At 34.6% G+C, this 13,357-nt stretch overlaps 1 protein-coding gene across 1 annotated transcript; it reads right to left on the reverse strand.

Annotated features, from left to right (window-relative positions):
• Positions 1 to 229: 229 nt before the first annotated feature.
• Positions 230 to 10,510, reverse strand: LOC127181457 (secretagogin). Its single transcript, XM_051136216.1, has 11 exons — positions 10,343 to 10,510; positions 10,204 to 10,271; positions 7,021 to 7,113; positions 6,821 to 6,910; positions 6,684 to 6,740; positions 6,520 to 6,597; positions 2,947 to 3,002; positions 2,622 to 2,667; positions 2,325 to 2,384; positions 1,305 to 1,373; positions 230 to 1,217 (listed from the first exon to the last, which is right to left on the reverse strand). The coding sequence occupies exons 1-11, from the start codon at positions 10,407 to 10,409 to the stop codon at positions 1,089 to 1,091; spliced, it is 813 nt and encodes a 270-aa protein (XP_050992173.1). The 5' UTR covers positions 10,410 to 10,510; the 3' UTR covers positions 230 to 1,088.
• Positions 10,511 to 13,357: the final 2,847 nt, after the last annotated feature.

Here is a 13,357-nt window from a genome sequence, read left to right on the forward strand (position 1 = left end):
ATACATTGTACTTTCTAATGTAAAAAAAAAAAAAACCTCTGAGATTTTAATGCGGCTCAATACTGCTTTATGAGGCTCCGAGCGCCACCTGGAGGAAGAACAACCATGTGCCTCGTAGAAAATGTATAGAAATGTTTTATATATCACAAACACATAAATTAACTCCAGTCGTAGAGAAAAGCACATTAAAATACAATTTATTGCTATTCAAATTCATAATGTTATCCAAGACAGATGAGAACATAAAAATAACAGTAATATTCATATTTTCTGGCCTTTAAATGTGTTAAAACTATTGAACAGCTCAGTATTTAAAAGATCTCAGTGTTTCTGATTATTATTATCATCCTTTTCTTATTATTATTGAGCACTAATCTTGCACATGTACAATAGCAATTCAGATCATGCAAAACATTCTTATAATACAAATATTACCATAGCTAATAACAGAAACGAAGTTCAATTAAAATTAATTTATGTACTTCAAGATAATAAACTGAGAACAAAAATAACCAGATGAAATGAAGGGAGGGTCTATGTTTGTCCACTATTCATTCACATCAAAATGGATTTATCCATAAAATTGATTACAAATAAACAACGTTTATGACCAAAAAGTAAGTTTAATGCCTCATACACGTATATATTAGAAATAAAAATGCACTAGATGATTCACTGGAGGAAGTGTTGTTATGGATTATGGATGTCTTAATGATAGATTTGCTTCATCTTTTGTCTTCTCAAGATGTGAACTGATGGACTGGAGTGGTGTGGATTACTGGTGATGTTTTTATCAGCTGTTTGGACTCTCATTCTGATGGCACCCATTCACTGCAGAGCGGTCCTTAAATAGAAGTCTTGATTTGATCCGTAATCCATCGGTGTGAGATCATGAGCTGATGGAGGAGATTGAGTTTGACCTTTAATGAGTAGTAATCACTGATCTGCCTGATTAATGATCACCCGACACACACACACAGTGATGTAGTGGAGTGACACACTAATGAAAGACACACACGACTGACCACTAATTACTGTCAGCACACACACACACACACACACACACACACACACACACAGTCGCTCGTTCAGGGATTGAGTTTGAGCCCCAGACACAGCGCTAGCTCGTTCTTCTGGATCTTTCCGTCTCTGTTGATGTCACAATGACCCAGCAGGACCTGCTTGAACTTGTCCAGGTCCGAGCCGCTGAGATTGGGCTGAAAAACACAAACAAACGTCTAACTAACTAACCAGTCCCGCCTGGGGTTATTAACAGGACAGCTGTGAAATAATCATGTTTTTACCTTCACCAACTCCATCATGTCTTTGACAAAACCATCGACCTCCGCACCCTCCAGAGCACCCGTGTTACTCTGACACACACACACACACACGGTTATTATAGTAAAACAAAACTAAAAGTAAGTTAAAAAAATAGCATTTTTGTTACTAACATTAATTGAAATAAAACATATTTTTATATTGTGTTTCAGCTAGAGACCAAGGCATGAAAAACTAATATAAATGTCAAAAACACAGGTAACACGGGTCTGAAGTTGATATACTAAAATAACTAAAACTGCAATTAAAATATCATCAAAACTAAAACTGAAAAGTTTTTAATTTTTTAAAATAAAAAAAAAAACTGAAAAGAAAAAAAATGACATTTTACACAATTACTAAAACGTTAACAAAAATGTAAATGAAAACAGAAAATATAAAAGAAAACTGTCAAGAAAAAAATTAACCTAAATACATTTTTCCAAGTAAACAATAACTTATTTTCATTTAGTTTAACTTGATGTACTAAAGTAACTGAAACTGAAATAAAAAATAATTAAAAAAATAGAAATTACAAAAAAAAATACAACAAAATTATTTTATATAACTAAAAAGAAAACACTAATATAAAAACGAATACAAATAAATACTATAACAGTATCTCTATGATACTAAAATTTTAGTAAAAATATTAAAATAACCAACTGAAATAAATGTAAAACTAAAACTAAAACCATGAAACGGTCTCATTACTTGAAATAAAAAGTAACTAAAATAAAATAAAATATTTAAAAAACCCAAAGCCGAAACAACATTTATCATTTGGTGTAACTTTATATACTAAAATACAACTAAAACTGAAATAAAAAATATACAGAAAAAAATAAAAACCACATAGGAAAAAAGTTATAAAAATGACAAAATTACTAAAAATGTAACTAACATTAAGATGAAACCAAAACACATCTAATATAAGTATTAAGTATTAATAAATATTAATAAAACTGTATTAGTATCTCAGTGACATTCTCACAGTCTCTTACCACGTCATAGTGAGCGAAGATCTTCTCAAAGTCTCTCCGTCGGTCATCATGACTACAGGCCTGAACAAACACACCATTAACAGCGAGCGTCAGTCAGCGGTTAACCAGCACTGCTAGTTAAACAGCAGCACTAGTGCATGAACTACAGGGGCCTGATTACGGGTTATTCTTAGACTCCTCTGATCTGATGGACACGCTCCACACGAACCGTCATTATACCGTCACACCACCCACAATGCCCAGCGACACGCTGTATGAAACCAGCTGAAACTAGTTTATATTTGACAGCTCACTTGCCTCCATCTCAAACTTCAGCAGGAAGTTCTCCTTCAGCGCCAGGATCCTGTGAGCAGAAACACGAGAGCAGAGCATCAGATCATCACCGAATAGTCAATAACACACAGACAAAGACATGAACCAAACCTGACCGTCCTTGCATTTCAGTGTGCGTACTATCCACCCTATCTGCCCTAAATAGTATTGAAAATTACTACCATCGCTTAGGATTTAGGATGGATAGTATGCACATTGGGATGCAGGCTGTGATAACCACACAAACATCTGATTGACCAATCACAATCACTGCTCCAGAGAGTCATGTGACCGATGAGATGAGCGTCACCTCGCCAAATCATTCAGATCCAAACGCCCGTCCTGGTTTTTGTCAAACATCTTCATCTGAAAGTCATGAGACAGAATCACATCAGCTGATACAGAATGTTAGTTAGTATAGTAGAATGTTAATTGAAATCAAATAAAACACAAATATTAGATGAAACACTTAACCTTAAAAAACAGAAATTAGAAATTATGGAAAATTACTGATATGAAGTACTAAAAAAAATGAAAAATTACAGTTATAAAATCTAATAGAAAATCTCACAAAATAAGTAAAACTATTTTAAAAAAAACTAAAAAATGACTAAAAATGACTAAAACTTAAATAAAAAATTAAACCTACATAGAAATATAAAACATATAAAAGACATAACAAAATTACTAAAACTATAAACAATACTTTTCATGAATTGTTACATTAAGCTGATGTAAAATAAAATATAAACATTAGTTGAAAAACGTAAACAAAAATTAAAAATGTTCCATTGGCGACTAACTGAAAAAAATCAGGGTTCATACAGATACTGTAAAACGAAATTCCAGGACTTTCAAGGACTATTTTTTGCATTTCAAGCGTTTCAAAAAGAGATCTTACTTATAAAACAATGTCTTCTTTCAAATTTCTTTCCCAACATTTCTTAAGGGATTTTTATTTGTGTATACTTTCTTTCTTTTTTCTTTGTTTTCTTTTTATATCTGTACTTCCATAATGGCTTGATCCTTTCTACTGCTTAATAATATAATATTCGCAATCCGTGATCCCGATGATTCGCGAAGCATCACTTCAGATAAGGAATCGAAGCTCGGAGCGTGAATCATTCAAATCGCGAAATGATCCTATCTAAATCAAATGATTCACACTCCGAAGTTCTGATCTAAATCAAATGATTCGCGATCCGCGCTTCAAAGTTCCGATCTGAATCAAACGATTCGCGAGCCCGGACCTAGGTAACAGTCTAAATCAAATGATTCGCGATCCGAAGTTTCGATCTAAATCAACTGATTCACGATCCGAGGTTTCGATCTAAATCAAATGATTCGCGATCCGCGCTTCAAAGTTCCGATCTGAATCAAACGATTCGCGAGTCCGGACCTAGGTAACAGTCTAAATCAAATGATTCGCGATCCGAAGTTTCGATCTAAATCAACTGATTCACGATCCGCGCTCCAAAGTTCCGATCTGAATCAAACGATTCGCGAGCCCGCACCTAGGTAACAGTCTAAATCAAATGATTCGCGATCCGAAGTTTCGATCTAAATCAAATGATTCGCGATCCGAGGTTTCGATCTAAATCAAATGATTCGCGATCCGAAGTTTCGATCTAAATCAAATGATTCGCGATCCGCGCTTCAAAGTTCCGATCTGAATCAAACGATTCGCGAGCCCGCATCTAGGTAACAGTCTAAATCAAGTGATTCGCGATCCGAAGTTTCGATCTAAATCAAATGATTCGCGATCCGAGGTTTCGATCTAAATCAAATGATTCGCGATCCGCGCTTCAAAGTTCCGATCTGAATCAAACGATTCGCGAGCCCGCACCTAGGTAACAGTCTAAATCAAATGATTCGCGATCCGAAGTTTCGATCTAAATCAAATGATTCGCGATCCGCGCTTCAAAGTTCCGATCTGAATCAAACGATTCGCGAGCCCGCACCTAGGTAACAGTCTAAATCAAATGATTCGCGATCCGAAGTTTCGATCTAAATCAACTGATTCACGATCCGCGCTTCAAAGTTCCGATCTGAATCAAACGATTCGCGAGCCCGCACCTAGGTAACAGTCTAAATCAAATGATTCGCGATCCGAAGTTTCGATCTAAATCAAATGATTCGCGATCCGCGCTTCAAAGTTCCGATCTGAATCAAACGATTCGCGAGCCCGCACCTAGGTAACAGTCTAAATCAAATGATTCGAGATCCGAAGTTTCGATCTAAATCAGCTGATTCACGATCCGCGCTTCAAAGTTCCGATCTGAATCAAACGATTCGCGAGTCCGGACCTAGGTAACAGTCTAAATCAAACGATTCGCGATCCGAGGTTTCGATCTAAATCAAATGATTCGCGATCCGCGCTTCAAAGTTCCGATCTGAATCAAACGATTCGCGAGTCCGGACCTAGGTAACAGTCTAAATCAAATGATTCGCGATCCGAAGTTTCGATCTAAATCAACTGATTCACGATCCGCGCTCCAAAGTTCCGATCTGAATCAAACGATTCGCGATCCGAGGTTTCGATCTAAATCAAATGATTCGCGATCCGAGGTTTCGATCTAAATCAAATGATTCGCGATCCGCGCTTTAAAGTTCCGATCTGAATCAAACGATTCGCGAGCCCGCACCTAGGTAACAGTCTAAATCAAATGATTCGCGATCCGAAGTTTCGATCTAAATCAAATGATTCGCGATCCGAGGTTTCGATCTAAATCAAATGATTCGCGATCCGCGCTTCAAAGTTCCGATCTGAATCAAACGATTCGCGAGCCCTATCTGAATAATGATTTGCGAACCATCATTTCAGATAAGGAATCGGAGCGCGGAGCGCGAACCGAGTCTGATGTTCCGATCTAAATCAAACGATTCGCGATCTGAAGTATCGATATGAACCAGATGATTCGCAAGCCCGCTCCGAACTCCCTAAATCAAATGATTCACGATTCGCGATTTAAAGTCCTTGTCTGAATCAAATGATTTGCAATATGCGATCCGATTGGAGCGTTTTGAAACTGTGAATCATTTTGCGATTCAATGGTTTAACTGATTCAGAGTTTCGAAAAGCCCCGTAAAACTATACGTGCTTTTTAAAATCATTACAAGAGAATTCGAAAACGAATGGCTCGTCTGTTTTTTGTTTTTGCTAGTGAATCGCTTGAACTTAATGATCGAAGTCACGAGTTTGAATCACTCAGAGCGGTTCCAGCGTAAATGACTCACTCAATTGAATCAGTTTGTCTGTTCCTCCGCTTTTCGCGTCTTCAGTCATGTTTACACGACACTGTCAGTTCTACTACTGGCTTAACTCGCTAGTTTTATGACATTAACTGAAATAAGCGAAAAAAGTGTGATTTTTACAAATAAAATATCCATATTTCCATTCCAAATATAACATCCAACACAAATCTACTATTGAGGTGAGGTAAAGGGTTTACTGTTAACTAGTGAAACACGTTAGCACTTTAACCCTGTTAACACTATAAATCCTACTGTATCATATATGATACGTGAAACATATGCAAACTTTTTTTTTGGATTTGTTTTTAATATTTTATCAGCAAACTGTTCTGACTTTTCTGACTATTGTTTCATTTGTCAGGTTTGTGATGCTATGGTGACCAGGGCTGTCAAAGGATTTATCACAATTAATTGCATGCAAATAAGAGTTTGTGCTTATATAATATATGTGTGTACATTATTATGCAAACACACACATGCATATAAATACATTTTTTAAAATAAAAATGTTATATTTAGATACAAAATATTTATATTTGTATGTAATAAAATTAAAATGTAATTAAAATTAAGATTAAATTTAAATTTAAATTAAAATGTATTTAATAATAAAAAAAGGTAATAATACCATGGTGTCGGTGTACTCCTCCAGTCTGGCTGTAGTGATCTGCTTGTTGTGCTGATGGAAAAGATCCCGCAGGAAACTCTGACATCATCAGACAAAGATGACAGTGTGAGTACAAACACACACACACACACACACACACACACATTCACAGGAAGTGACATCACCTTCAGCTCCACAGCAGAGATGTATCCACTGCTGTCGGTGTCGTAGCAGCGCCAGATCTGAGACGAGACAGATAAAGTCAAACTTAAATTCAGTGATCGTCAGATGGAGAAACTACATGACAAGGTGAGGCTCTGACCCTCATGAACTCCACGCTGTTGTCCAGCGGCGTCTCCCGGCGGAACAGAAGCAGGAAGTTCTCCTGATCCGGCAGAAGCGCAGCTGCCACCTGCAGCAGAGACACAGCACAACATCAGCTAACAAACACCACAACACCACGACCTCCGCTCCGCCCGATGAACGTCTCTCAGGAGCGGCGTGTGGATGGAGACGCTGTACCTGCTCCATCAGCAGGCGTCCGTCTCCTGTGACGTCACAGCGGGACACGAGCGTCTCTCTGAGCGCCTGCAGCTGCTGCGCCGACACGTCACGCTACAACAACAACAACAACAACATCACATTACATCAGCATCACTGAGATACTACTCTACTTTTTGTTAATATTTACTTTTTTCATTTGTGTATTTTCTGTTTTCACTTTTGTCTTTTTATATATATATATATATACTGCCATTCAAAAGTTTGTGATCAGTAAGATTTTTTTTTTTTTTAAGAGTCTCTTATGCTCATATAGGCTGTACTTATTTGATCAAAAATACAGAAAAAAACTAATATTGTGAAATATTATTACAATTTCTAACATGTAACTTGCTATTTTACTATGCTGTAAAATATCATTTATTTCTGTGATGCACAGCTGAATTTTCAGCATCATTACTCCAGTCTTCAATGTCACATGATCCTTCAGAAATCGTTCATTTATTATCAGTCTTGGAAACGATATTTTTTGGAACCCAAAATACTTTTTTCTTTGATTCTCTGATTAATAAAATGTTAAAAAGAAGAGTATTTATTCAAAACAGCCATCAACAGAAATCATTATAATTTGCTGTTTTGCTGCTCAACAAACATTTATGATTATTAGCAATGTTGAAAACAGTTGTGCTGCACAAAATTTTATTTTTCAGGATTCACAGATGAATAGAAAGTTCAAAAGAAAAGCATTTATTTAAAATGTGACATTATAAATGTCTTTACTGTCACTTTTGATCAATTTAATGCATCCAAATAATTAATTTCTGTAACACAAAACAGTAACACAAGGTTAACATCAATTAAAAACCATTACTTAAAATGAAATAAAATTAAATTAAATAAGATGAAATAGTAAAAAACTTATTTTATTCCAAAGCAGCATTTCACATTTTTTAGTTTAACTTGATGTGCTAAAATAATTAAAACTGAAAAAAAAATGAATAAATAAATAAAGATTATACACTGCCGTTCAAAACTTAGGGACCATTTTAACGTCTTTTAAAGAAATTTCTTATTCTCATCAAGGCTGTATTTATTTGATCAAAAATACAGAAAAAAAGTCAAATATTATTGCAATTTAAAATAACAGTTTTCTATTTTAATATACTTTCAAATGCAATTTATTCCTGTGATCAGAGCTGAATTTTCAGCATCATTACTCTTCAGTGTCACATGATCCTTCAGAAATCGTTCATTTATTATCAGTGTTGGAAACAATATTTTTTGGAACCCAAAATACTTTTTTCTTTGATTCTCTGATGAATAAAACTTAAAAAAGAAGAGTATTTATTCAAAATAGCCATCTTTTCTAACAATGTAAGTCTTTACTATCACTTTTTACCCATTAAACACATCCGTGCTGAACAAAAGTATTGATTCTTAAAAAAAAAAGACCCCAAACTTTTGAATAGTAGTGTATTGTAACACAAAATTTCTATTTTACTAAATGCTGTTCTTTTTAAACTTTTTATTTCTCAAAGAATCCTGAAAAAAGTATCACAGGTTCCAAAAAATATTAAGCAGCACAACTGTTTTCAACATATGATTATAAGTCAGTATATTAGAATGATTTCTGAAGGATCATGTGACACTGAAGACTGGAGTAATGATGCTGAAAATTCAGCTGCGCATCACAGAAATAAATTACATTTTAACACATATTCACATAGAAAACAGTTGTTTTAAAGTGCAATAATATTTCACAAAATTACACTTTTTTCTGTATTTTGTGATGCAGGTTTGATGAGAATAAGAAACTTGAACCCAAACCTTTGAACATCAGTGTATGTTTTTTGTTTTTTTTTTTCCTTTTCAGTTTTAATTATTTTAGCACATTTACCTTGTGGATCATGTGACTCTGAAGACTGGAGTAATGATGCTAAAAATTCAGCTTTGATTACAGAAATAAATTGCATTTTAAAGTACATTAAAATAGAAAACTGTTATTTTGAATTGCAATAATATTTCACTATATTTTTTTTCTGTATTTTTGATCAAATAAACGCAACCTTGATGAGAATAAGAAACATTTCATTAAAAACCATGAAAATGTTTTTTAAAAATGTATTTTAAATTTTTTTTCTCCAGTTTTAATTATTTTAGCATATCAAGTTAAACTAAATAAAAATGCGAAATGCTGCTTTAGAATAAAATAAGGTTTTTACTATTTTATCTGATTTCAGTTTGTTTATTTTATTTCAAGTAATGTTTTTATTTGATTTTTTAAATAGATTTTATTCCATTTTTTAGACTTGAACCTTTTTTGTTACAGAAATTAATACTTTGGATGCACTGAATCAATCAAAAAAGTCAGTAAAGACATTTACAATGTTGCAAAAGATTTCTATTGCAAATAAATGCTGTTATTTTGAACTTTATATTCATCTGTTAATCCTGAAAAATAAAATGTATGAAAGTTTCCACAAAAATATTGTGCAGCACAACTGTTTTCATCATTGCTAATAATCATAAATGTTTGTTGAGCAGCAAATCAGCATATTAGAATGATTCCTGAACGATCATGTGACACTGAAGACTGGAGTAATGATGCTGAAAATTCAGCTGCACATCACAGAAATCAATGACAGTTTATAGCATATTAAAATAGGAAACCAGTGTTAGAAGTTGTAATAATATTTCACAATATTACTGTTTTTTTCTGTATTTCTGATCAAATAAATACAGCCTATAATTGCATAAGAGGCATTAAAAGCATTAAAAATCTTACTGATCCCAAACTTTTAACAGATATTCACATAGAAAACAGCTGTTTTAAATTCTATAATATTTGTTTTTACTGTATTGTTGATCAAATAAATGGTGAGCAGAAGGGACTTCTGTTAAAAACAATGAAAACAAAACAAAGAAGCTTTTGAACAGTGGTGTTTATATGTTGAATAATTAACCAAACACACACAAACACAGATGAACAGCAGAACTGCAGTTACAATGATCAAATAAAGCATCACTGATGCATGAACACATTTCACAGTCAAGTTTGTTGACTGCATTTGATAACAGATGTTTGTAGGTAGTTAGTGGATGCTTCTGCTAGTTACCCGTGTGAACTTGATGCACTAAAAATCTGAAAAGTGAAGTTAGTGAAGAGAAAACATCCTGCAGGACATTCAGAAACTCTTTACTCACAATCTTCAGCGTCTTCATCAAGCGGAGTAGAAAGTCGTCGAGTTTCCTGCGCTCGATGAATCCGTCATCTGTGGATGAAGCAGCAGATCAGCAGCGGCTCACAGTGTCGTATCTCATGCACGCTCGTCTCTACACTCACCGTGGCTGAACTGCGTCCAGGTGTTGAGGAAGGCGGCGGCGCTCAGTCCTCTGAAGACGTTCTCCATGACTGCGGTCGGATCAGCAGCTGCAGGCGTCCAGCAGCTCCACGGCTCCTCCTCTCCATCAGCTCCATCAGCCAAACCCCCCGTAATGAGCCGTCACTGGAGACAACACACAATCACACACAGCAGCAGCAGAGCTCCACAGCTGCACTCACATACACACAACTATATTTATTCACCGCATGTCAGATCAGATATGCATTATTAATCAGATTCAACCACGCATTTCCATCTAGAGACAACAAACCATTGTTAACAACTTAAACCCTCCCCATAATCATCAAAAACTCAACTGGACATCACGTACAGGTCCAAACACACAAGAAACTGCTAGTAAATTTCACAAATAATTACAAATAATCAGTAGCGCTAAATTAAATGGAGACACTGCAGGCAAAAATGCTGTTTTTTCACGCACCTGTCAAGTGTTTTTTTTAGACTAGTTCAAAGAAATCATTCAAAACACACTTTATCTATTTGTGTCAATAGACTTCAATTACAATCTATATTTTAAAGGCTGTTTTCTCGAAATGAGTCTTTTCTCCTACACTGAGACATAAATCTACACTTTAGCAGCACTTACACACAAAACATTTTAATCCTTGTCTATATCCTGAAGGATTTGTTCATATATAATTTGCTTGATTTTATACAACATTTTAGTCCCCAAAGAATTGTTAAAAAAAAAAAATGTTTTCTGTGAGAAAATGAGATACCCAAAATTCCCTCTGAAAAAACATTTGACTCTAGTATGTCAAAAAATAAATAAATAAATAAACAAGAATTTTGAAACTGACTTCATCCAGTGTTTAGATTTTTGTACTGAAGATTTATGCAAATTAACACATATTTTATTAAATTGTGCCTAATTTGCATATTTAAACATTTTAGAAAACTTCTAATACAAAAAATGTTTGCAATTATCAATGTAATAATTAATCAACTGGGTAAGTAAGGTGATAACTATTAGTTAATATTTTTTTTACCCTATTTACCTTTTAAATATGAAATTCTGTAGAAAAACTGAAATTGTATTTTCTAGTAAAACTAATCCAATAATGTTTTGTAAACAAAATAATCTTTACAGTGTTTGTCAGTGTTGGGGGTAACGCATTACAAGTAACACGAGTTATGTAATCAGATTACTTTTTTCAAGTAACTAAAGTAACGCACACTGTAAAAAATTACAGTGAATTTAACAGTAAAATGCTACAGTAAAAACCTGTTAAAGGGGTCATGCTAAGTTCACTTTTTCATGTTGTTTGAACATTAATGTGTGTTGTCAGTGTATGTACAAATCTACCCTATAATGATAAAAATCCATGCAGTGGTTTTTAATTAATCTGTAAAAATAATATCCCCTTTTTCAAATCGAGCCATTCTCAGATGCCTGTCGTTGTGGCGTCACACCCACAGAGGCCACTCCCACAATAGTTGATTGACATGAACGTTTTACCTCAGACCAGCTGTCACAGTCCAGTAACTTTCTATGTTTCGATGCTGGAGCAGGGATGTAAGTTAGACAAGAATATCTCTGATTGAGCGATTGAGGTGCTGTGCTGCTGGATGTAATAATGAACATAGTGGTCGTCATTTACTCCCGACATCTGAGCCGCTGAAGATGCAGTGGATTACGTTTGTTTGTGAAGGGAATGCGCCTCCCGATCTACATATATCCGTCTATGTTCACGCGAATCATTCGTGATCCAGCTTCACTTACAGCAGAAGTGAGTATAAGGGTTTTTTTATGAATCTCTGCAATCGCCTTTCCTTATAATGTGGTAGTTAGGAAGTTTAGCAGCTAAACGTGGCTAAAGTAAACAGGCTCGTCACTCCACAGAGAGAAGAGAGGGGCGGGGCGAGCAGAGCTCATTTGCATTTAAAGGAACAACCCCTCAGAATGAGATGATTTTTGCAGAGCTGATTTTGACAAGGTAAAAAGGGTGCTGTTTTACAAAACCATTGAGAATTTTTAACCAAAGTATATTATAGACTTTTCATTAAGACCCTAAAGAATCATATCAACTTGTGGAAAATGGGCATCCGATGACCCCTTTAAATAGTTAACAGTAAGTTCCTCTACTACATGCAGTGAAAAACTGTATTGGACATTGCATGTAATTTTATGGTAGTATTCAGTTTTCGGAGGTGGAAAAAGAACGTAAAGTTTACAGTGAATAACCGTAAATTGACAGGTACAAAACAGATTTCAGTACTTCAGTAGGTTGGAATATTAACATTATGTCAGTTAATGAAATTACAGTATTTAAATGTAAATTTAAGAAAAAAATGTAAAACCAAAAACATTGCTACCATATTTTACAGTAAAATTGTGCCAACCACAGCTGCCGTTTTTTTTTTTTTTTTTACAGTGCATTACATTTTAATTTACAAGACAATATCCAAGTTACTTTTTTAAATAAGTAACGCCAGTTACTTTGTTTCTCCTGTTGAGAGAAATCAGAAGTACAGAGGTGTTCTGTGCGCTGTGTGAACATGATGATCAGTGATGAGAATAACGGTGTTATAAATGAACAGCGTTACTAATGGCGTTATTTTTTTCAGTAATGAGTAATCAAACAAATTACTGTTTCCCCCATCACAAAGCCGTTACCGTTACTGACAACGAAATGCAGTGTTACAATTATTTATAATAACTATATATATAATATATAACTATATATATTATATAATATATTTTTTTAGTTTATGTAAATGGATGTGCAGCATACCAGTATTGGACAAACCATAAACTCTAGTGTGAAGGCACATAAACACAACTTTAGTGAAGGCAGAAAACTCAGTTACTATTTGTGAGAAGTAACTAGTAACTATAACTAATTACTTTTTTAAAGTAATATGCCAAACACTGATGATGTTACTGTAGTTGTAGACTAAATGTGAACATGCATTTACTCATCTCTCTTCCAAGGAAACAGATTCAAGCTAAT

The sequence above is a fragment of the Labeo rohita genome, chromosome 19 (assembly GCF_022985175.1).
Source record: "Labeo rohita strain BAU-BD-2019 chromosome 19, IGBB_LRoh.1.0, whole genome shotgun sequence".
Taxonomy (NCBI): Eukaryota; Metazoa; Chordata; class Actinopteri; order Cypriniformes; family Cyprinidae; genus Labeo; species Labeo rohita.